Here is a 25817-nt window from a genome sequence, read left to right on the forward strand (position 1 = left end):
AAATATTGTTTTTTTTCAAACACTCTTTTGTTTATAGCGCAGCAAAAAAAAAAAAAAAAAAAAACGCAGAGATGATCAAATACCACCAAAAGAAAGCTCTATTTGTGGGGAGAAAAAAATGGATGTAAATTTTGTTTGGGTGCAACGTCGCACGACCGCACAATTGTCAAAGTGACGCAGTGCTGAATCGCAAAAAGCGCTCTGATTATTCATCAGCCAAATCTTCCGGGGCTGAAGCGGTTAATATGCGTTTACAAGCGTCAAGCGGTGCGCTGGCAGGACGTCAGGGAAAAGTCCTGCCAGCAGCTTCTTTGGAGTGGTGAAGGAGCGGTGTGTTTACCGCTACTCCGCTGCTGCTCCCCATTGAAATCAATGGGGCAGCGCTGTAATGCCGCTGGCAAAACGCCGATATTGCGGCGTATTGCCGGTGGTTTTAACCCTTTCTCGCCGGCTAGCGGGGGGTAAAAGAGCCCCGCTAGCGGCCGAAATGCGCCACAAATCCGGCGGTGAAACGTTGCTAAAAATAGCGACGTTTTACCGACCATGCTATGGGCGGTGTGGTGTGAAAGGGGTCTTAAGGTGGGAAAAACAATGCCCCATGTGTGGTGTCAGTGGGAGAAATTGTGCCACATGGCTAGTGTCAGTAGGAGGAAATGTGCCCAATAGTTGGTGTCATTGGAAGGAATTGTGCCCAATTCAGTGGGAGAAAATGCGCCCAACTGTCGGTGTCTTTGGGAGGAATTGTGGCCAATTCAGTGGGAGGAATTGTGTCCAATTGTTGGTATCATTGGAAGGAATTGTGCCCAATTCAGTGGGAGGAATTGTGCCCAATTGTTGGTGTCATTGGAAGGAATTGTGTCCAATTCAGTTGGAGGAATTGTGTCCAATTGTTGGTGTCTTTGGGCACAATTTCCCTCACTGAATTGGGCACAATTCCTCCCAATTGTTGGTGTCATTGGAAGGAATTGTGCCCAATTCAGTGAGGGAAACTGTGCCCAGTTGTCGGTGTCTTTGGGAGGAATTGTGTCCAATTGTTGGTGTCAGTCGAAGGAATTGTGCCCAATTAAGTGGGAGGAATTGTGTCCAATTGTCGGTGTCTTTGGGAGAAATTGTGCCCAATTCAGTGAGGGAAATTGTGCCCAATTGTTGGTGTCTTTGGGAGAAATTGTGTCCCATCACTGGTGTCATTGGGGGAGGAATTGTGTCCAATTCAGTGGGAGAAACTGTGCTCAATTGTTGGCATCTTTGGGAGAAATTGTGTCCCATCACTGGTGTCATTGGGGGGGGATTGTGCCCCTTCATTGGTGTCAGTGCGGAGAAATGATGCCCCTTTATTGATGTCAGTGAATGAAACAGTACTTCAAGGGCCAGATAAGCAAAAGATGGGCCGCAAAGCAAAAGGCCACATCTGACCCCCGGGTAACAATTTGGAGACCACCGCCCTAGACCTGTGGGAAGTATATGATCTCCACCATGTGTAAGCTAAAAACGAATTTCTGCAGAGGCAGAGGAGCGATCACAGAGTATAATAAACCTGGCATTATTCTTCAGTGGGGGGGACGGTATGGCAGGACACTTTCCTTTTTCTTTACCTTCCAAGATTTTACTACTTTCCATTCGGAACTTCTATAAAAAATAAAGACAGAGAGAGGCGAGAAGAGACTACAAGCAGCTATGTCCTGATCTATAGATACAGGATCATCATTGTGGAATATGGAATGAGATCACCCAGAAACACACAGCAGACGGGAGATGTAAGCAGAAGATTTTATTGAGATCAGTCACAGAGAGAGAAACACAGGACAGAATCCACATTAATGAGACACAGGATGGGTCAGACATTGATATCATGAGATGAGGATGGAGAGGAAGAGAGGAAAGGAGGACACAAGACTGCAGTAGTGCGGCTGTTCTACCCGCTGAACCATTCTGAAGTCTGTGAAGCCAGATTTTGGGATCCAGGCCCCCCTGCCAGTCAGCACAGAAAGGCCCCGAGCCCTCTGCAGGCTGTGTTACAGTTGAGCCAATTCTCAGGCCGGGTCCAGTCTGAGAAAGCAAAGAGCAGAAGCACGCCCATGAGGTCATCACTCTGCCCTCTACCCCTTTGAGGAAGCTCTTGGTCTTAGGACAACGCCATGCAATGCAAAAGACTTGGCTTACCAGGCAGCCACCTCCTCTCTGCATGCTGCTCTACAAAGTATTAGGAGGCTGGACAACAAGATTTGGGTATTTTTGCTGCCAGCTATATATACTGTACCAATACATTTCTCTTACAATAAAGCAGCTCATCGATTATGCATTTATCTTAGGCCAGTGATGGTGAACCTTGGCACCCCAGATGTTTTGGAACTACATTTCCCATGATGCTCATGCACTCTGCAGTATAGTTGAGCATCATGGGAAATGTAGTTCCAAAACTTCTGGAGTGTCAAGGTTCATCATCACTGTCTTAGGGGAAAAAAAATTGCTTGATTTTCCCATCAACCCAGTCAGTGTTGGAGGAATCCCTCCGGCAGTGATATTGTGTTCTGCCGGCTGGAGGCCTTCACTTGGTGCTCTTAATTGAGACAAGTACACACTATAGAGGGGGGTACGCTTTCTTCATATTTCATGTCTGAGGTTTATAATCCAGTTTAATGAATACAGCTAGAACAGAGTATTATATAGATTTGTAATTTAATATGTTACTAAAGCCACAACAATAAAATCAGTCTGTATATGCAGTAAAGCATGCTTGTTATACTCACTGTGGAACCTAAGGGGTCATTCCTCTGCTTTGTGTAAAGAGGCTGTTTAATCTTGTCTTCTCTGTTCTTCCCCTTCTTTCACTGTCCCCAATCTATCTGCTGATAGTACAGAGCCTTGGAATAACTCTGCACATGCTCAGTTTGGTGTGTATTGCTAGAGTTTTTTTGGGGGGAGGGTGCATGTGATCAGCACAGGGCCAATCAGCACTGTCCAGACAGAAGGTCAGTGGTCCTGCAGCCTCGTGGAATAGTCAGAGGAGAATGAAAACTCCCCCTACAAGCTTTCCCAAGACAGCAATAGAAGTTACAAGACTGCTATATACTGCTTATAAGAAAAGCTATTCAGCAGTTTATATTTACTAAAATAATTGCATTTCTGTGTAAAGTGGGAGACCAGATATAGTAAATGCAGGGTCCTGGGTTTAGTAACCCTTTAAAAAAAATGTATACCATAGGAGTTTTAGAACACAGACTATATATTTTACAAAGTTCTAGTAAGTAGGTTATATGAGAATCCAGATCCCAGAGGGTGGATTATATTGAGATGACACGGAAAGCCCTCCTCTTACAGAGACGGATCTATATTAAATCAGAGAGGGTCATATGCATAGAAAACACCAAATGAAATTATAAGATCACAGTGACAGATCCCACACAGATTCGATTATAGATCACAAAGGCAGATCACATCCTTGGGTTGCATTACAATCAATCACAAAAGGCAAATCCCTCAACAGGTTTTACCAAACCCCAGAACCAGATCAAAACCACTCCACACTCAGAACTGGGTTACACAGATCTGAGCTCTCCCTCTCTCTCTCTCTCTCTCTCTCTCGCACACACACACACACACACACACACACACACACACACACACACACATGAATATGTCAGGTTACATAGACAGATCTACCCAGGGCCGGTGCGACCACTAGGCAAACTAGGCAGCCGCCTAGGACGCACTGCTGCCTAGGGCACCCGGCCACTGGTATTCCCACTCTTTTCTCTCTGCAGCAAGCAGCCGCTGCTCGGAGGACTGTATCTGTGTCCCCACTCTCGAATGAATGGAAGCAAGCAAACATTCTTTGAGGGGCGCTGGAGAGGCTGCATTTGACGGGCGCTGGGGAGGCTGCATTTGACGGGCGCTGGCAGGCGCTGGGGAGGCTGCATTTGACGGGCGCTGGCAGGCGCTGGGGAGGCTGCATTTGACAGGCGCTGGGAGGGCTGCATTTGACAGGCGCTTCATTAAAATGGTGGGGTATACAGGGGCATGGAAAAGGGGGTGGAGTCAGGGGTGGAGCCAGGGTGGGGGGAGGCAAAACAAGGTTTTACCTAGGGTGTCAAAAATCCATGCACCAGCCTTGGATCTACCAAACACCACGGTGAACAGATCTCACAGATACGGGATGATCTCAGTTGAACACACAGCACGCACCATATCAGATCACACAAAGATCGATCACATCAGGACCACACAGATCTCAGTGACAAGATCACAAAGGCTGGTTATGTAGAATCACAGTCCGATCCCACAGAGATGACAAAGAAAAGATCCCGCCATACAATGAATCCCAGCTCGACCAAAGAGGAGAAGACATGACATTTCTCAGACATTCAATGCGGCCAGATCCCGGGTCTGTAACATACAATACACGCGTTTCATGAATATGAACATGCTGATCGGGGGGTGTAGGAGGAGACCGACCATTCTCTACACATTGTGAAGTGCTCTTATTACCTGTACAATGCAATCACAGAAAACGAAGAGGAACCCCAAGTCAAACTGAAAATGGAATTCAGAAAAGTCGACCATTTTACACGGCCGACTATTTACAGTTCTGTGCAGCCCGTTTTCCGATTCACATACTACTACTGCCCCAACATGCAGCCATAAAGGCATCACCCTCCTGCCACTGGACTACAACCCCAATTCTAAGAAAGGTATTTTGTGTAAAATCTGCAGAATAGAACTAAAACAAATGTGAACAATAGTCAGACCCGCGCACACAAGCGCTTTAGGAATAGGTGAAAGAAATACGAATCTGACATATCTAATGGGTGAAAATCAAAACATCCATTCTATAGGCAGCTGCTAAAAAAAAAAAAAAAAAAAAAAAAATACAAACATAAAATTGTAACAAACACGAGCAGCGCTCGTACAGCAACACACTGTTGATATAAAAACTGTAAACTTAAAGTTGTGTTCCACAGAAAAAAAAAAAAAAGTCATTAAAATTCCTTAAAAAAAAAAAAAAAAACATTTAGAATTTTTTTTTTTTTTTAATTCCCCTCTAAATGCCTGTTGCTAGGGGGTCCCTCGTAGTGTGCCTGGGCTTGTGAAATCACTTCCCCTCGGCTCAGGAAGGGCTCAGCTCTGCCCCTCCCTCCTGTCAGTCATCTGGGACACGTGACGGGTCCCAGATGACTGCGAGCGGAGCTTCGATCCCCGGCATCGCTGGACCCTGGGACAGGTAAGTGTCCGATTATTAAAAGTCAGCAGCTGCAGTATTTGTAGCTGCTGACTTTTATTATTTTTATTTTTTATAGGGAAACTCCTCTTTAATACAGCCATACCCCACTTTTAAGTACATAATGGGAACAGAGAATGTATGTAAAAACGAAAATGTACTTAAAGTGAAGCAATACCCCTTTTCACTTCTGGGGGTGGGGGGGGGGGGAGAGAATCAGGGGCAGCAGTTGGGGGGGCGGGAGAATCAGGGGCAGCAGTTGGGGGGCGGGAGAATCAGGGGCAGCAGTTGGGGGGCGGGAGAATCAGGGGCAGCAGTTGGGGGGGGGGGGGGGGGGAGAATCAGGGGCAGCAGTTGAGCGGGGGGGAGATCAGGGGGGCTGTAGAGGGAGGGTCAGGGCCTATAGTGGAGGGCTATGGGCTGTAGTGAGGGGGTCAGGGAGTGAAGGTTATAGTACTGCATAGTAAAACACTTATGTTTAGGCAGCAACTCTGGGCTGGCTGCCAGGTATGCCTAGTGGGCAGGCACTTTTCTTCTTCATTTGTAGCCTCTTCACTGACAACTCCAGACGGCAGCTCCATACTGCGGGTATGTCCGTACTCGCAAGTGTATGTAAAGTGAGTGTACTTAAAGCGGGGTATACCTGTACAGTGCTGGAAAAGGGAATAATTGCTAAAATAAACAGTTCAATGTAGTTTCTACATTAGGTACTGGAAAAAGGAATGATTGCTACAATAAAAAGTCAGTGTAGTTGCTACTTTGTACAGTTCAATAATAAGGGATGAATGGGATTGTGCTCCATTGTAGGCTGCGATTCTCAAGTCACAGCTGAGCTCTCTGTGTCGCTATGAAATACACACTTACCAGATATAGGCAAGTGTACAGCCTATAATGAACATCTCTCCCCGATCCTCTGCGATCGTTCTCACTGGAAAAAGAGCAGGTTCTGTGTGGCTCATTCTGCTGATCTTTCAATCCAATACCTCCACCGCAAGATTGTGAGTAATTCAGGCTCTTTGAAAAAAAGTTGCGGTCTCACAAAAATTTTTTTAGCCCCATAACGTGACACCGTAAAAGCAATTTATTGTCCAATCATCAGTAAAAACACATGCACCAGGTAGGTACGTTCATATACTCCAATTACGTTCCAAGTCAGATCAAACTCCGGATGATGGGGTAACAGGTGTCCGTTTCTAACATGGACTCGCTCTTTTCTCTCCAACATGATTGCTGACTCGTGTGCTCATTCCCTGGCATGTTTCGCAACCCTTTGATGAAGTCAGTATGACGAAACATGTCAGGGAATGAGCACACGGTGTTGAAGTAGGCTGGGATCACACCATTGCGAATTGAATGCGGGATCTCTGCATCCAAATTCACGCACAATTCGAACACGATCCCATTCATCCCTTATTATTGAACTATTCAATGTAACTACACTGACTTTTTCTTGTAACAATCATTTCTTTTTCCAGTGCCTAATGTAGCCGCTACAGCAAACTGTTAATTTTAGCAATTATTTTGATTATCGATTATAAAAAACAAAAAAAAAACAAACATATACTTACCTCCACTGTGCAGCTCATTTTGCACAGAGTGTCCCTGAACACCGTCTTCTGGGGTTCCTCAGCAGCTCTCGCGGCTCCTCCCCACATCAAAGAGCCCCCTAGGAGAAGCGCTCTCCCCAGGGGGGGGCGTTGGTTACCTTGTGTGGAGCGCGCTCCTGAATCCATTCGGCATCCATAGCCTCCGATTGTATGACTCTGCACCGCCCCCCGGCGCCCGTGTCATTGGACTTGATTGACAGCAGCGGGAGCCAATGGCTGCGTTGCTATTAATTTATCCACTCAAGAGCCGAGAACCCCGGGCAGAGGGATAGGTTTGTTACAATTATAACAATAGAATGCAGTGACTTTCAAACCACATCAACCCATATTTATTCACAATAGAAAACATAACAAATTTGCCATTTTAAGAAAAAAATAAGGTTGTTTTGAAACTGATGGCAGCAACAAGTCTCACAAAAGTTGGGACAAGGCCATGTTTACCATGGTGCAACATCACTTTCTATTAATGTGGAGTGCCACCCAAAAGGGAAAGTTCCGCTTTAAAGGACTTTTTCCCCGCTCCTGTTGAAGAATGGGCACTTTTGAGGCGGGGGGACGAACAGGTACCCAATTTTGACAGTTACTCGCTCCCACTTCCCCTCCCTCACGCAGTCTTCTGGGACACCGACAGGTCCCAGAAGACTGCATTGACCAGACACTATGCCCAGTGCTACTCGTGCATGCGCAGTGGGCACCCGGCTGTGAAGCCGCAAGCTGTCACAGCCGGGTGCCCAAATTGAAGATGCCAGCGCAGAGGAACAAAGAAAGTGGGTGCGACCGACTGGGGTGAGCACACCGCTGGATTGTGGGACAGGTGAGAGTGGCTAATTTTTAACAGTCAGCAGCTACAGTTTTTGTAGCTGTTGGCTTTTATATTTTCACAGGTGACTGGAACTCCACTTTAACACTCTTTAGGGCTCGGTTCACACTGCCTTATGCGAACCGCTGGGATTGTCAATACAAAGTTAATGACAAGATCGGTTCACATATCGCAGTGCAAGCTGTCAATTCGAACATGAATCGGATCGCATGGGGGTGAACACCCATGAGATCCGATTCTGGTTTGGACAAAAAAAAAAAAAATTGTCCTGCATGACAATCTGTATGGCTGAACTTGCATCGCACAGACAACACATGTGATTTGAACAGCAGTGCAGTGCGAATCACATGCAATGTCGCACAGCAGTGTGAGCCCAGCCTATACAGTGGTGTGAAAAAGTGTTTGCCCCCTTCCTCATTTCCTGTTCCTTTGCATGTTTGTCACACTTAAGTGTTTCGGAACATCAAACCAATTTAAACAATAGTCAAGGACAACACAAGTAAACACAAAATGCAATTTGTAAATGAAGGTGTTTATTATTAAAGGTGAAAAAAAATCCAAACTATCATGGCCCTGTGTGAAAAAGTGATTGCCCCCTAAACCTAATAACTGGTTGGGCCACCCTTAGCAGCAACAACTGCAACCAAGCGTTTGCAATAACGTGCAATGAGGCGTTTACAGCGTCCTGGAGGAATTTTGGCCCACTCATCTTTGCAGAATTGTCCTAATTCAGTTACATTAGAGGGTTTTCGAGCATGAACGGCCTTTTTAAGGTCATACCACAACATCTCAATAGGATTCAGGTCAGAACTTTGGCTAGGCCACTCCAAAGTCTTCATTTGTTTTTCTTCAGCCATTCGGTGGTGGACTTGCTGGTGTGTTTAGGATCATTGTCCTGCTGCAGAACCCAAGTTCGTTTCAGCTTGAGTACACGAACAGATGGTCGGATATTCTCCTTCAGGATTCATATTTCCTTTTATCACGGCAAGTCTTCCAGGTCCTGAAGCAGCAAAACAGCCCCAGACCATCACACTACCACCACCATATTTTACTGTTGGTATAATGTTCTTTTTATGAAATGCAGTGTTCCTTCTACGCCAGATATACTTGGACACACACCTTCCAAAGAGTTCCACTTTTGTCTCATCGGTCCACAGAATGTTGTCCCAAAAGTCTTGGGGATCATCAAGATGTGTTGTGGAGAAATTGAGACGAGCTTTGATGTTCTTTTTGCTCAGCAGTGGTTTTCTCCTTGGAACTCTGCCATGCAGGCCATTTTTGCCCAGTCTTTTCCTGATGGTGGAGGCATGAACGCTGACCTTAACTGAGGCAAGTGAGGCCTGCAGTTCCTTGGACGTTGTTGTGGGGTCTTTTGTGACCTCTTGGATGAGTCGTCGCTGCGCTCTTGGGGTAATTTTGGGCGGCCGGCCACTCCTGGGAAGGTTCACCACTGTTCCATGTCTTCGCCATTTGTGGATAATGGCTCTCACTGTGGTTCGCTGGATTCCCAAAGCTTTGGAAATGGCTTTATAACCCTTTCCAGACTGATAGATCTCAATTACTTTCTTTCTCAATTGTTCCTGAATTTCTTTGGGTCTCGGCATGATGTGTAGCTTTTAAGGATCTTCTGGTGGACCTTACTGTGTCAAGCAGCTCCTATTTAAGTGATGCCTTGATTGTGAACAGGTGTGGCAATAATCAGGCCTGGGTGTGGCTAGAGAAATTGAACTCAGGTGTGGACAACCACAGTTATAGTATGTTTTAACAAGGGGGGCAATCACTTTTTCACACAGGGCCATGATGGTTTGGATTTTTTTTTCACCTTTAATAATAAACACCTTCATTTACAAATTGCATTTTGTGTTTACTTGTGTTGTCCTTGACTATTGTTTAAATTGGTTTGATGTTCCGAAACACTTAAGTGTGACAAACATGCAAAGGAACAGGAAATGAGGAAGAGGGCAAACCCTTTTCCCACCACTGTATGTATGGGAACTGAGGAGACCAGTTGCTGGAGTTTTGGGATAGGAATGTTGTCCCATTCTTGTCTGATATAGGGTTCAAACTGCTCAACAGTACTGGGTTGTATTTTTTATTTCAAATCTTTTCAATCAGTGAAAGGTCTGGACTGCAGGCAAGCAAGGTAAGCACCTGGACTCTTCTATGAAGCCATGTTGTTGTCATAGATGCAGCATGCGCTTTAGCATTGTCCTGCTGAAAAATGTAAAGCCTTCCCTGAAAAAGGCATCTGGATGGGAGCATATGCTGCATCAAGGCTGGATTCACACCAATGCAGTTTTAGTGCTTTTTGCATTTTGCATATTTGCACCACAGTCCATTTAACATGGTTTCCTATGGAACACATTCTGTAGGGCAAATCTGCAAAAAGGACTAAAAATGCATAGGTGTGAATCCAGCTTAATACCTGTATATATCTTTTAGAATTGATGGTGTCTATCCAGATGTGCAAGCTTCCTATTCCACCCACACCACTAATACACCCCCCCCCCCCCCAACACCATTAGAGAGGCAAGCTTTTGAACAGAGTGCTGATAACCAGTCAGAAGGTCACTCTCCTTATTTACCCAGAGCATGTGGCACCCATGGTTGCCAAAAAGAATGTAAAATTTAAATTTGTCTGACCACAGTAGTATTTCACTTTGTAACAGACCATTTTAACTGGTTCCCAAACAGCTGCCGCAGTTATACTGCAGCAGGTTTGCTCCCTGGGAGAGCCGTCACAGCTGTAAGTCGGCTCTTTAAGACACTGTAGGAGGCCCACACGTGCTCGCAGCATGTCCAGGAGGGCACAATAACCTTCGGGCACCCACGATCGCTCATGACAGAACAAGAACCGGGATGTGTGTGTAAACACACAAATCCCAATTCTCTCAGGGGAGGGGAGACAGATTGTGTGTTCATACTATGTATGAACACCGATCGGTCTCCTCCCTTAGTCAGTGTCACCCCCCCCCCCCACAGTTAGAACAGACCCAGGGAACAAAGTTAACCCCTTGATCCCCCCGTAGTGTGAACCCCTTCCCTGCCAGTGGCATTTATACAGTAAATCTGTGCGTTTTTATAGCACTGATTGCTGTATAAATGTCACTGGTCCCAAAAATGTGTCAGAAGTGTCCGGTTTGTCCACCGCAATATCGCAGTCCCGATAAAAATTGCTGATCGCCACCACTAGTAAAAAAAATAATAATAATAATAATAATAAAAAATTGCATAAATCTATCCCCTATTTTGTAGACGCTATAACTTTTGCACAAACCAATCAATATATATGCTTATTGCATTTTTTTTTTTTTAACCAAAAATATGTAGGAAAATAAATATCGGTTTAAACCGAGGAAAAAGTTTGTTTAGATTTTTTTTAAATTGGGATATTTATTATAGCAAAAAGTAAAAAAAAAAAAAAAAAAAAAAAAAAAAAAAAAAAGAGTGTTTTTTTCAAAATGGTTGCTCTTCTTTTGTTTATAGCACACAAAATAACCGCAGAGGTGATCAAATACCACTAAAAGAAAGCTCTATTTGTTGGAAAAAAAGGACGTAAATTTTGTTTTGGTACAGCGTCACACAACTGCGCAATTGTCAGTTAAAGCGCCGCAATGCCGTATCGCAAAAAATGGCCTGGTCAGGAAGGGGGTAAATTTTTCCAGGGCTGAAGTGGTGAAGCTTTGGCCCAGAGAAGGGGGCAGGGTTTCTGGATCATGTTCAGATATGGCTTCTTCTTTGTACGATAGAACTTTAGCTTGCATTTTTGGATGGCACGGCAAACTGTGCTTGCAGACAGTGATGTTTGGAAGTATTCCTGAGCCCACGCAGTGATGCCCATCACAGAATACTGCCTGTTTTTAATGCAGTGCCATCTGATGGCCCAAAGATCACAGGCATTCAGTATCGTGTTTCCTTGTCTCTTATGCACAGAGATTTCTACAGATTCTCTGTATCTTTTGTTATTGTGTACTGTAGATGATTACATATTTAAAGCCTTTGCGATTTTAGGTTTAAGAACATTATTCTAAAAACTGCTCACCAATTTTTAGATGCAGCTTTTCACAGATTGGTGAACCTCCGCCCACCTTTGCTTCTGAGACACTCTGACTTTCTAAGATGCTCTTTTTATACCTGATCAGGTTACTGACCTGTAGCCAAATCACTTTAGTTGCAAAATGATCTTCCAGCTCTTCCTTGTTACATCCACTTGCTTTTCCAGCTTTTTGTTGCCCTGTCCTAACTTTTTTGAGATGTGTTGCTGCCATAAATTTCAAAATTAACTTCTTTTTTCCCTAAAATGGTCCATTTTCTCAGTTTATACATTTGATATGTTTTCTATTTTTTATTGTGAATAAAATATGGGTTTATGAGATTTGCAAATCATTACATTGTTTCTATATAGATTTTACACAGCGGTCAAAATTTTTGGAATAATAAACATATTCAAGACGGTGCACCCATGATGCAGGATTCCCAGAATGCCCAACTCATTTCAGAAACTCTCAGGGGAATTCAGAAAGGTTTCAAATTCCATCGTGAAAGTGTTTTGGCGAATGTGCCGGATTCATGTACCTACCAGAAACAAGTACTGGATACTCCCTCCCCAGTCACTCCAACAAGGAGTGAATTTTTGTACTAGAGGTGGGCGGAGCCCAATGGGAAACTGAGGCTAGATCCCGACCAAGTGATATATTTCCCCATTCTTAGCACTGCCATATCTAAAGACTAGCATTATATTGACAGCAGTGACCAATCAGAAATGACAGGAAAACAGGCAGAAGAGGGGGGTGGGGTGTTTCTAATCCCTGGACCGCTAAGCTGGCTGACAGTTTTGCAACCCTGGAGGCAAGTACAGCACGGACCTTGAGGGGTGGGGGGGTGGAGATTAGGGGTGTCCAGCATTAGTTCACCTTTATATTTTTTCTGTAAAAGTAAACTAACCCCTTTAAGACGCCTTTACACTTTTTATACATCGTTACATGCCTAGATAATCCCCTGGAAATCATTGTAGTAGACATCACTACTCCAGTGATCTCCACTTGCTTCCGGGTCCTGTGCTGAGCAGCCGGCTTGCTGCATTCTGAACACAGGAGGTCAGCCGCTCAGCACATGTACCCATTCAAAGAATGCTCTGCATTTTCTGATTGAATGCAAAGTTTTCTCCGATTGGATGAGGTGGAGAAGTGGGGCAGTCATATCACACAGAGACCTGCGTCTTTCTGCAGCTTCCTAAGTGCACTTTTTCTCCACTTGACTGCAGCCTTCAAACGCAACTTCAGCCAAAAATAACAAAATTAAAATGAGTCTATTAAGAGTTAAAATAATAATTTTGGCTTTTGGTGTAACATTTAATACAAAAATTCTGCCTGCGGTACTTTTTTTTTTTTTTAAACACTAGATATAACCAGTCTGATGGCCAGTATCATTCAACACACTTCCTCTGAGCCCAGGTAACCCTGGAGCTGCCCCCAGCCGCCTGAACTGGACAGTAAAAGGAGAAGCAGCAGTGATGAGCTCATCAGTCTGTTTTCTCCACCTAAAAACATGTCAGCACATCTGATTGATTCTGTGTGACGCCCTGTCACCCTCCAGTCCCTATTGTACAGTAGCTGCAAATCCAAGTACTCCTTTTATTAAAAAATACATTTAAAAAAAATACACAAAAATTATTTCTTAAGACTCAGTATACGATATTCGCTGTACTCTAGGCATACCATGTTTAATACACATCAATTAAAAAAATTTAAAAAAGGAAACTGCTTGCATATAAAAAATTAAAATAAACAAATAAAAAAAAAAAATAAAAAAAAAAAAATAAAACACATTTACAGACATAATGATTACCTATGTGCATTAATTTGTATCTTTTGGATCGGTCTAGAGCAGGGGTCTCAAACTGGCGGCCCTCCAGCTGTTGCGAAACTACAAATCCCATGATACATTGCAAGGCTGACAATTACAAGCATGACTCCCACAGGCAGAGGCATGATGGGACTTGTAGTTTCGCAACAGCTGAAAGGCCACCAGATTGAGACCCCTGGTAGAGGTTAGCTTAAATCTCATGAAGCATTGATTTTAATTCCACACATAATGGTTCCTTCCGCTCCCCTCAGAGACATACAAAACAACACATTGAAACAAAAAAGTGATATAATGAGTATGCAGTAAATTCAGTTGGTCACTGATACAAAACCCTAAGTCCGGGGGAAAAAAAAAATGTATTGTACAAAATGAGCAACTAAGGCAGAGTCATTAAAACACCCTCCGTGTGTTATGTTTTAGTGGATAGAATAAATAGCCAAATCCTCCCGATTGGATTTCTTGTTAGGAAGGTGCAAATTGCCTGTTATGAAGAAAATAAAAACCTCCACTGGAAATATAGAAACCCATGGATAAAAAACACAGAAGGAAGCTGAATCAAAAACCAAAATCTGCAGGAGAGCCCGTACACGTCAACATAAGAGTCATCTGCAGGCAGAAAAGCAAAAGGACCAATCTCCAGGCTGCACACAAATAGGTGAGGGGGAAGTATACAGTCCAGACTTGGAATGACAGAGATGCTGCTAAACCCGGGTGACACTGAGGCTGCTCTTCAACTCTGCTTGGACCAAAAACGACAGATGTACTCTAGGGGGGTGAAGACGGGCGACCAGCACTGAGCAGAGCTCAGCTTACCTCTCACGGGTCCCAGGAACCGGTGGCTGCCCTTGGGTGGACTCTGGCTACTGCTGGAACAGACGAAGGTAAAGCTGGGGCAGGGTTTGGTCGGGGGAGAGTTCTGCTGACTGCTGCTGCTGGTGGTAGTGCCGTTGCTGTAACTCCGCGATCTGGTCAGACTGTTTTCCGACAATGAGGAGCTGGAGGAGAATAAACAGAAACAAGCTCAAAGAAATGGCAGTTGATTGCCTACCCTTATTCCTCCAATATGATCCTGTTCTCCCCAGACCATGGAAGTCCTCGCAAATTGTAAATGAAATATGTAAGTTCTGTATATAATTGTATTCTATTTTGTATGTATTGCACACTGCCTTTACTGTGCACACGGCACTAATAATGTTTTCATTACATGTTTGCATTCTTTCGAGTCCTGATTAGAATTAGTCTGCCTATGTTACGCCCCTTGTTTCCATAAACGTACAATTGTAATATTAATGTGATACCTACATAATCATGTGTATAAAAACCTTAAATTGCGTCATAATAAAAGTAGAACAGTTATTTGGAAAGATGCGGAGTGTATCTTTTGTGTCTGTTCCCTACTGCAGTAGTTATTAATTTAGAGCCACTAATCAATATGAGGATAGGAGTTACCTATCTATAAATTCCCATGTCACCAATTGAGTAGATTAAGACCTGGTTCACACTGCTGCAATTTGTCATGTGACTTGACAGTTTAAAATTACTTGACAAGTTCCATCCCTGCAATGTAACCGATCAAATCATTGCGACTCAAGGTTTCTGTACTACATTTTGGGATTTCATTGCGACTTGTATAGACTTCTATTAAATGAGGTTGCAATGAAATTGGGAGGTGCAAGTCGCACTGATCTGTGGCTTTGAAATCACTCTGAAGTAGTGCGATTTTAAAGCCGCACTGGTGTGAACCAGGGCTTAAAAGATCAAATCCTCTATGGATTCCCTAATCCAAACTGGCCAAATCATCCTCTCCCCAGAGTTATACATGCCCCCATCTAGCACCTTTGGCCTTTAGAGTTTGTTTACATCCTGTAGGCTGGCAATAATTGCTGCCCATAGACTTCTTTGGGGCTAAGGATATAAACAAACACACAGGCATTGCACACAGATATTACACACAGGGCTAAGGTTCAAACTGGAAGTTGTATTGTGCTCTGGAACACATCGATCTGTGTACTATGCTGTATAACACATTGATCTGTGTACAGGAAGGTGTACCATGCTGTATAACAAATCGATCTGTGTACAGGAAGGTGTACTATGCTGTGTAACACATTGGTCTGTGTACAGGAAGGTGTACTATGCTGTGTAACGCATCAGACTGTGTACAGGAAGGTGTACTATGTTGTGTAACGCATCAATCTGTGTACAGGAAGGTGTACTATGCTGTGTAACGCATCAGACTGTGTACAGGAAGGTGTACCATGTTGTGTAACGCATCAATCTGTGTACAGGAAGGTGTACTATGCTGTGTAACGCATCGATCTGTGTACAGGAAGGTGTACAGGAAGGTGTACTATGCTGTGTAACACGTCGGACTGTGTACAGGAAGGTGTACTATAGGGCTGAACCGATTAATCGATATTATCGATAATGAAAATCATTGTCAACGATTTTCATTATCGATTAGTTGGTCCGCACCATGCGATCCGCGGAGCAGGCCGCGGCCTTAGGAAAGGCCGCGGCTTCGGCCTAGCTCTGGAGCTGGCGGCCATCTTGGTACACCCGGCGGCGGCGAGCTGTGCGCTGACGTCACCCCCAGCGCGTTGTTCAACCTGTGTCAGCCCAAGTGAAGGAATTCTGGAGGAGTCACGTTGGATGCCTTGCCTGCCCTCATTCAAAACTTCTTTTATGCAGGTACCACTACATTTATTACCTAATCTAACCGAATAACTAACTACTATCTATTAGATAGTAGTTGGTTATTATCCAATCCTATCTAAGCCTTTCCACTTGCTCGGCACAGCCACATTGTTGATTTAAATAAAAGGTACAACACTCCCCCCCCAATAAAATGCAGCTTATTACAAGCATAAAAACATAGCATATCACTGACGATTTGCGCCAATAGGCATCCCGGGACGCATCACGGCGGTCTGTTTGGAGGAACTTTGATCGGTGGTGAGCTTGGCGCAAATCATCAATGATATGCTGACTATGTTTTTATGCTTGTAATAAGCTGCATTTTATTGGGGGGGGAGATTGTTTATTTAAATAAAAGGTATAACACTATGTGGCTGTGGGGGGCGGGGATAGTGTTATTTTTTTTGCCGATCCGAAAATTGATCCGATCCGTGACTCTGATCCGAGGAACGATCCGATCCGTGAGTTTTTTGATCCGTTGCACCCCTAGTCCGCACCTTCCCCCCTGCCGTTCTGTTCGAAGCCTGTGTATCCTCCCGTGTCCTACGCATGCACCACGTCCATGAGCACGCAGCTACGCCTGCTTGCATTCGCCACCCAGCTAACGTCCGCCAGCAATACGCCTGCGCAGCTTTCGGCTCCTCCTCCCCCCTCTACCCAGCAGCCTTCCAATAGACCCGCCGCAGAGCGCAGGCGTGGCAAGCCCTCGCCGGGCCGCTTTCCAGCACTGCCGTGATTGGAGGTTGTGCTCTGCACATGCGTGCATCCATCTCCCGGCTTCGGGGTGCCCTTCGCTCCATTTGGAGGAGTCGGCCGAGTCACATGTGGCGGGTCCAGACTGAGACTCCGCCCCACACCACCCGGGACACCGAGGAGGAGCCGTTGTCACCATGAAGGGGTGAGAAAACCCGAGACACTGGAGGGGGGGAGGGGAGCAGTGACACCATGTGAGAGGGGAGGAATGTGTCATCTATACTGGGGGGGACACGTGTGTGTGTGTGTGTGTGTGTGTGTGTGTGTGTGTGTGTGTGTGTGTGTGTGTGTGTGTGTGTGTGTGTGTGTGTGTGTGTGTGTGTATTTCTCCCCTTCTTCATTTTTTTTTTATCCGATTAATCGAAAAAATAATCGGCCGATTAATCGATTATGAAAATAATTATTAGTTGCAGCCCTAGTGTACAATGCTGTGTAACATATCGGACTCTGTACAGGAAGGTGTACTATGCCGTGTAACGCATTGATCTGCATACAGGAAGGTGTATTATGCTGTGTAACGTCAGACTGTGTGCCCAAAGGTGTACTATGCTGTGTAGCACATCAGACTGTGTACAGGAAGGTGTACTATGCTGTGTAATGCCCTGTACACATGGTCGGACATTCCGACTACAAAATCCGTCAGATTTTTTTCAAAACTTGTCTTGCATACACACAGTCACATAAAGTTGTCGGCAAATACAATCGTTCAGAACGCGGCGACATAGAACACGTACGACAGGACTATAAAGAGGGCAGTAGCCAATACTTTTCATCTCGTAATTTATTCTGAGCATGCGTGGCACTTTGTCTGTCAGAATTGTCTACACATGATCGGAATTTAAACGATCGGATTTTGTCGTTGGAAAATTTTAGATCCAGCTCTCAAACTTTGTGCGTCGGAAAGTCGGGCGGAAAAAGTCTGATGGAGCCCACACACGATCGGATTTTCCAACAACGAGATCCGATCGCACATTTTCCGTCGGAAAGTCTGAGTGTGTGTACAGGGCATAACACATTGGTCTGTGTACAGGAAGGTGTATTATGCTGTGTAACACATTGGACTGTGTACACAAAGGCATATATCATCAGCACACTGTAGATCTTTGATATAGCATCCAAAAGTTTATGGATTTAATTGCAATTCTTTGCGGTGAAGGGATCGCTTTAATAAAATTTTGGGCACTGTTCCAAAGATTCAGTGTGTTGGCGAAATTTGCCTTAAAGTGGTTCTAAACTCAAAAGGTTTCTTACCTTAATGCATTCTCTACAATAAAGTGAAAATAAAGGCCCCTCTATTTATTCGACTGACCCCCAACCATAAACATTTACTTGACTCTTGTCACTGCTCCCGAGCCGCTCTCTTCAATTCCCAATTTCAAAAGAGACACTAAGGGCAGTGGAGCCATACGCTCCTGCTGCTGTCAATCGAACTCCTGTGATGAGGCAGCAGGGGTGTGGATTGCCAATGCTGTATATCTATGAATGCACACAACCCAGCTTGGGAGTGCACATGCACGGGTGCCTCCTTAGGAGCCAGCTTGCTAGAGGGAAGAGTGGACTGTGCTGGCAAGGTGGCAAGGGACCTGTCTATGCAATACTGTTGCACAGAGCAGGCAAGTATACAGCAGTTGCTACAGCACCCACCTACTACAAGCCATTTCCAGCAATGTAATGTGCAATGGAAATATTTTCCTGTGTACAGGAAAGAGTACTGTGCCATTGGATCACATACATGAAGGAATACCAAGTACAGACACACAATGGACTATGTATAGAAAGGAACACTAAGCACAGACACACACACAATGGACTGTGTATAGAAAGGAACAATAAGCCCAGACACACAATTGACTGTGTATAGAAAGGAACACTAAGCACAGACACACAATGGACTGTGTACAGAAAGGAACACTAAGCACAGACACACAATGGACTGTGTATAGAAAGGAACAATAAGCCCAGACACACAATGGACTGTGTATAGAAAGGAACACTAAGCACAGACACACAATGGACTGTGTACAGAAAGGAACACTAAGCACAGACACACAATGGACTGTATACAGAAAGGAACACTAAGCACAGACACACAATGGACTGTGTACAGAAAGGAACACTAAGCACAGACACACAATGGACTGTACACAGGAAGTTGTACTGTGTTCAGTAAGATACTTTAACCAGTTCAGCTCTGGAAGGTTTTATCCACTTTCCTGACCAGGCCATTTTTTGCGATACGGCACTGCAGCGCTTTGACAATTGCGCAGTCGTGCGACGCTGAACCCAAATAAAATTGATGTCCTCTTTTCCCACAAATAGAGCTTTCTTTGGGTGATATTTGCTCACCTCTGCATTTTAGATTTTTTGCATTATAAAACAAAAATTACTGACAATTTTGAATATATATATATATATATATATATTTATTTTTTTTTTTTTTTTTTTTTTACTTTCTGCTATAAAACATCCAGAAAAACAAAAAAAAGTAAAAAAAACAAAATACCTATCAATGTAGGCCAATATGTATTCTACATATTTTTGGTAAATTAGATAGATTTAGGGACTTGCGTTTATTTTTTTTTACTGGTAATGACGGCAATCTGTAATTTTTAGTGAGACTACGGCATTGCGGCGGACAAATCTGACACCGAGTGAAACTGTTTTGGGACCAGTCACACCAATACAGTATTCAGTGCTATAAAAATGCACGGATTACAGTATAAATGGCACTGGCAGGGAAGGGGTAAACACCAGGGGCAATCAAGGGGTTAATTGTTCCCTAGGGAGGTGCTTACTGTGTGGGGCAGTGTCACACTGAAGGAAAAGAGATCTGTGATTCAGCTTAGCTGTGTATAAATCTCACCCTGTGAAATAGACTTGTAGTCAGTGTGTCCACTCTGACAATCTCTTGTGCCAGGGACATAATGACAAAGTTATTAATGCGAAGAGGACATGTCACAGCTTGCCCTATCATGAAGCATTGGCCAACAGGTTTTGACATGACCGTATCGTAACAAAAGTCAAACTGAGGTCAGGAGAACCAAACCATCCGTGTCACCATAAGAAAAGCTTGCTGTCAGTTTCTCATATGTAGAGTACACATTGGTAGAGAAATACTAAAACTGGTGCACACTGAATCTGCTGTGCATAGTAACCAATCAGCTTTTAACTTCAGCTTGTTCAATTAAGCTTTGACAATAAGCCCTGGTTGACATTGATGCTACTTTGAAATCGTGTTATTTCACTTGAAGTAGCACGATTTCAAAGTAGCGGGCCAGCGCGATTTCAGGTGCTATTTGAAAGACATCTGTGCGGCTTCATGCACTGATGTCTATTGAAGGCATATCTGAAATCGGCAAAAGTAGTGCAGGAACTACTTTTGCAAATCAGTGCGGCACTGCAAAGTCCGACTTCAGCTTAGCTGAATCACAAGATCTCTCTTTCCCTTCTTGTCAGATCTGGCGTTTGCTTTGTTTACAAAGGCAGACGGCTGATTTGTCTCTCCTGTGAACGATCGGTGGGTCGCCGATTGGCCCTCGCTGTGTCCAATCACAGCGGGAGCGGCGTGCGCCCCCTAAACTGTGTGCACAAAACCATGTACAGGTACAAGATTTTGCACAGCCGGGCCGCCCTGCGCAGTAAATGTACGTGGGGAGGCCCAGAAGCAGTTAAAACTGCACTGTATCTGAAAAATTTATTACACAAGTCTTACTAGATGGGTTTTGGTGGGGTCTTTGTTCCTTTCTTCTTTGACCCCCCGCCATTAGTGGTTTTGGTGTTCCTGACATGTTTCAGCACCCAGGCCCTCAGGTTGGAGAGGCTGTTATACTCTGACATGATAATACGGGGCCAGGGGTTACTTTCCTCCAGATCCAATGCTGCAATGGCCACAGCTCGGCCCACCTAGGAGTCAAAACACACAAAAAAATTTTTTTTTAAATATGTCATTAAAATCATCACAATCCTACAAAGTTCCCTAAACCCCCCAAAGCCTCATCGTAAGCAATAGGAGAATATGAAAATGTATATATACAGTCTACATACACAGGTTCCGCTACTGTTTTGCATTTTCGTCACCTTGTCCATGCAGAGTCACTGCATCCCCCGATCGATTCTCTATACTCCCCTTATTCTGCTACTCCATGTTCCTCCACAGTGTCTTTAAAAACAGCTGTGTTGGAAATCTAGGGGAGCAGGGACATCACTCACCTGGGTCTAGCAATTGGCCCAGGCACCACCACAGTAGCGGGGGAAAAGTTAAAAATAGTGCTCCATTGATGTTTATAATGTTAGAACACCAGCTGTTCCTTGGGTTTATTTTACTTTATTTCTTGTTCCTTATGTCAAGACCACTATTTCAATTGTCTCCGTGCTAAGCAGAATAATCTGTATGACTTTCGAAAACGCAACAAACATTTATTGCAAAAAAAAATAAAAAATTGCTCCATCTTGTGGTCAATTTACAAATTTCTATTATGGTAACAAAAATATGGAAGTGCAAACATGGAAAACATATTGAAGGAGCACATTACAATAAACAAACACAAAATACTTTTCACTTTCCAGTGACAAAGGGGAAGATGTAATAAATCTGATGCACAGAGACAGAGGCGTTAGCTCGCATTCACATTGGAGCAAATTGTCATGCAGCCTATTGCCGGCAATGGCACCGTTCCAATCGGAGCGACGCCGACTTTGCAGTGCTGCACTAATTTGCAAAAGTAGTTCCTGCACTACTTTTGCCAATTTCGGGTTCGTCTTCAATAGACATCAGTGCATGAAGCCGCACAGATGACTTTCAAGTGGCACCTGAAATCGCTACTTTTAAATCGTGCTACTTCAAATGAAAGAACACGGTTTCAAAGTAGCATCAATGTGAACCAGGGCTCATTGTCAAAGCTTAAAAGGGGTTGTAAACCTTCGTGTTTTTTCACCTTAATGCATCCTATGCATTAAGGTGAAAAAACACCTGTCAGTGACCACCCCCCCCCCCCCCCCCCCCGTTTTACTTACTTACCCTCAAACTTGACCAATGGGGATGGGCTGTGTCTCTGCCCCGGGGTTCTCGGCTCTTGATTGGATAGATTAATAGCAGCGCAACCATTGGCTCCCACTGCAATCAAATCCAATGACATGAGCGCAGGGGGGAGGGCGCCGAGTCCTGCATTCAGCCTCTATGGACGCTGAATGCTGGACTCTGGAGCGCGCCCGCCAGGTAACCCCCTCTGGGAAGCAATTCTCCAAGGCGGTTGTCAGATGTGGTGAGGAGCCGTGAGAGCAACCGGGTGACCTCAGAAGAGCAGGTTTGGGACCACTCTGTGCAAAACAAGCTGCACAGTGGAGGCAAGCATGACATGTTTTTTATTTTTTTACCTTTACAATCACTTTAATTGAACAAGCTGAAGTTAGAAGCTGATTGGTTACTATGCACAGCTGCACCGGATTCTGTGTGCACCAGTTTTAATATTTCTCTACCAATGTGTACTCTACATATGAGAAACTGACAGCAAGCTTTTCTTATGGTGACACGGATGGTTTAGTTCTCCTGACCGCAGTTTAACTTTTGTTACAATGCCCGGTCATGTCAAAACCTGCTGGCAAATGCTTCATGATAAGGCAAGCTGTGACATGTCCTCTTTGCATTAATAACTTTACGTCATTATGTCCCTGGCACTAGAGATTGACAGAGTGGACACACTGACTACAAGTCTGTTTCACAGGGTGAGATTTATACACATAATGTGCCACACTCCGAACTTTGAGACTCTGGTATAACTTAAAGCAGAGGTAAGAGGTGGCAATCTACCTGAACAGCATGCCAAAGATCAAAGATCGTTGAGTCAAAGATCACCGGGCACAGTGTTGCCTCCTCACACCAATTTTAAACCTGTAATTGCTGTACTACTGTGTCACAATCACATGCATTGCATGGCAATCATGGGTTTAAATCAAGTGGTAAGGTGCCAACATATCACCTCCTCACCACCTGTCAAACTCATCACTTTTTAGAGAAGCCTCAGTGCCTGCTGCACGTGTGAATGAGCCCTTAGTTGCATTCAGCAGCAGCCCCCTTAGGGCTCGTTCACACGAAAAACCCTGTAGCTGAGTTGCAAGTTTTACTGCCCCCAATCCCTACCCCCTTTAGCTGCTGACGCAGTAGCCAAAAGGTGTGTACATATGCTGCAGCAGGAATGAAGCCCCTTGTCAGGGCCAGTGCTACAACTAGGCAGCTGCCTAGGGCGCCCGCCCAGCCACTGGTGTTCCTACTCTCTTATCTCTGCAGCAAGCAACTAAGTCTCAGCATCAGCAGGCAGCAGCCGCTCCATTTGCATTTGAGGGGCGCTGGCGAGGCTGCCTTTGAGGGGCGCTTCATTAAAAAGGTGGGTTATACATGGGCAGAGAAAAGGGGGTGGAACCAATGGGGGGGCGGCAAAATTAGGTTTCGCCTAGGGTGTCAAAAATCCTTGCAGCAGCCCTGCCCCCTGTTGCTTTTGGTGTATGCTACCACCTGCCAATCACTACAGTAAATGGGGCCACTCCGCATGGGACAGGAGCCAGGCATTGGCTTATGCGGCTCTTATTCCCTACTACAGCTCCAAGTAGTCACCCTGCATTGCACTTTGATGCTCTGGAATGGTGGGTCAGGAAGCCCAGACTGTGATCTACCAGTCATCAGTTCGCAATCTATTGGTAGAGCACGATCTACAGGTTGCTGACCCCCAACCTAAAGCATCATATATAAAAGTTTGCTTTAAAAAAAATGAATGCGATAATAAAGCATATCTGTCATTTCCAAGAGCAGTTTCAGAGCACTATAAGTTGACCTTTGTCAGCTGTCTGCAACACATTTTAGGCTACTTTCACATTGCAGTGCGGGCCGTTAACACTAAAGCGCTGCTCGTTTTTTGTGACGCAGTTTTTACTCAAAAAAAAGGTCAGCTTATTCATAGAAATAGAATGGACTTTTCAGTGGGTGACCATAAGACAAAGTTTGGGTCTGCTGTAAAGTCAGTAGTGATGGTAGGTAGGAATGATAGTTTGTGTATAAGCAGTATTAAAGCAGGTTCTCCATGATTAAGCAGGTGGAGCCAAACACATTAGGGGCGGAGCAAAACATGTTGGGGCATGGCCTGGCTGGACTCTGTGCTGAGGCCGTTATTTATCTGACTACATGCACATGGGTTTGCCTTTGATGTGTGGCTTATGGATGTTTTCTTTTGACTTTGCTGCGAGTTGGAGCTAGGATAAGTACCCTCGTCCCTGCCAGCACTCACAGCGGTTTGGTCTGGACTTCACCTCTCTACCCGAGCGGCACCTCATTTTGTCTTTTTTTGGGCCACAGTATTAGGTAGGTACACACTCTCTGCTTACGGGTCATATGACCAGAAGCCCACATGGTTACCTCCTGGAGCGCCAATGTCAGGAGAAGCTCATTTACACCATACATGCACAAAAACTGATAATAATTTTTTTTTTTTTTAAACGCAGATTTGGCTTGAATTGTTTTTGGTCTTTTGTTCACCCGATGTACAAAGACCTGCATTTTTCTAACATAGGTCTCTGTAGGGATACAAAGAAAATCATTGTTTTCTATGTGCCCTGTTCACACCACAACGCTGCTGTCATGCAAGTTTTTTTTTTTTTTGTGTATCTGCAAGGGCACAAAGAAAATTTGTTTTCTATGTGCAGTGTTCACACCACAATTCTGAGGTCATGCAAGTTTTTTTCTGTGCAGAAAGCCACTTTTCGTAAGATTTCTGCACAGAAAAAAATAAGCAGCTGATACCAGTGTTGGGGTGTGAACAGGGCACATAGAAAACAATTGCTTTCTTAATGTCCTTGCAGGGGTTCAGAAAAACTCGCCTCTCTACACATGGTGTGAATGAGGTCTAAAAAGACAAAAGACTTCCGGTGCCTATATTGTGTCTATATGTGCTGCAGGTCACATGACTAATGCTGGCCTCATGTCAGGTGACCAGCCCCACCTACCCTACAACACATACGCCACTTCCCCCACCGCTTTCTGTGTTTAGCTTTTTTTTAATGACCTGAGAATATAAAATAAGTCAACATACATACTTTTTTGGTATCTGATCCGGTCTCGTCTCTAGCGGTGGAAGCTCTGCAGAGGACACACTCGACAGTGGCTGTGAAAATTGAATGGGGAGCTACATCACCCATAGGCTTACTATGGGGCTTCCATTGTCGGCTGTGTCCTCTGTACCTGCCTACACAGCAAAACCGCAGCTGACAACTCAGCACGGGATAGGGTCAGGTCGGCTTCAAAAAACGTACATATGTGGATGTAGATGTAGACACTGTGGATGTCTGTAGATGCAGAGATTTTAGTGTTAGGGTGGACTTCTCCTTTAACCACTTACGCCCCGGACCATTTGGTTGGCCCAAAGACCAGAGCACTTTGAGCAATTCAGCACTGCGTCGCTTAATAACTGACAATTGCACGGTCATGCGACGTGTCTCCCAAACAAAATTGACGTACTTTTTCCCCACAAATAGAGCTTTCTTTTGGTGGCATTTGATCCCAAAAAAAAAAAAACTTTTTTTCTCTCAGTTTAGGCCAATATGTATTCTTCTACATATTTTTGGTTAAAAAAAAAAAAAAAAAAAAAAAAAAAAAAAATAATCAATATAAGCATTTGATTTGGTTTGCGCAAAAGTCTACAAAAAATAGGGGATAGTTTTTTGCCATTTTTATTATTATTTTATATTTTTACTAGTAATGGCGGCGATCAGCGATTTTTATCAGGACTGCGACATTATGGCGGACACATCGGACACTTTTTGTGTGATTTTGGGACCCTTCACATTTTATACAGCAATCAGTGCAATTCAAAATGCA

At 44.4% G+C, this 25817-nt stretch overlaps 1 protein-coding gene across 1 annotated transcript in view; it reads right to left on the reverse strand.

Annotated features, from left to right (window-relative positions):
- The window catches only part of AGBL5 (AGBL carboxypeptidase 5), a gene marked incomplete in the record, with an annotated part of 117930 nt that overhangs the window by 39282 nt on the left and 52831 nt on the right, over nt 1–25817 (reverse strand). Inside the window, 2 exon segments of the mRNA XM_077489098.1 lie at nt 14321–14502; nt 20670–20860. Of these exon segments, the coding sequence (XP_077345224.1) occupies nt 14321–14502; nt 20670–20860 (373 nt within the window).

Source organism: Lithobates pipiens, unplaced genomic scaffold (genome assembly GCF_037356315.1).
Source record: "Lithobates pipiens isolate NorthernLeopardFrog02 unplaced genomic scaffold, aLitPip1_a1.2 Scaffold_18, whole genome shotgun sequence".
Lineage (NCBI taxonomy): Eukaryota > Metazoa > Chordata > Amphibia > Anura > Ranidae > Lithobates > Lithobates pipiens.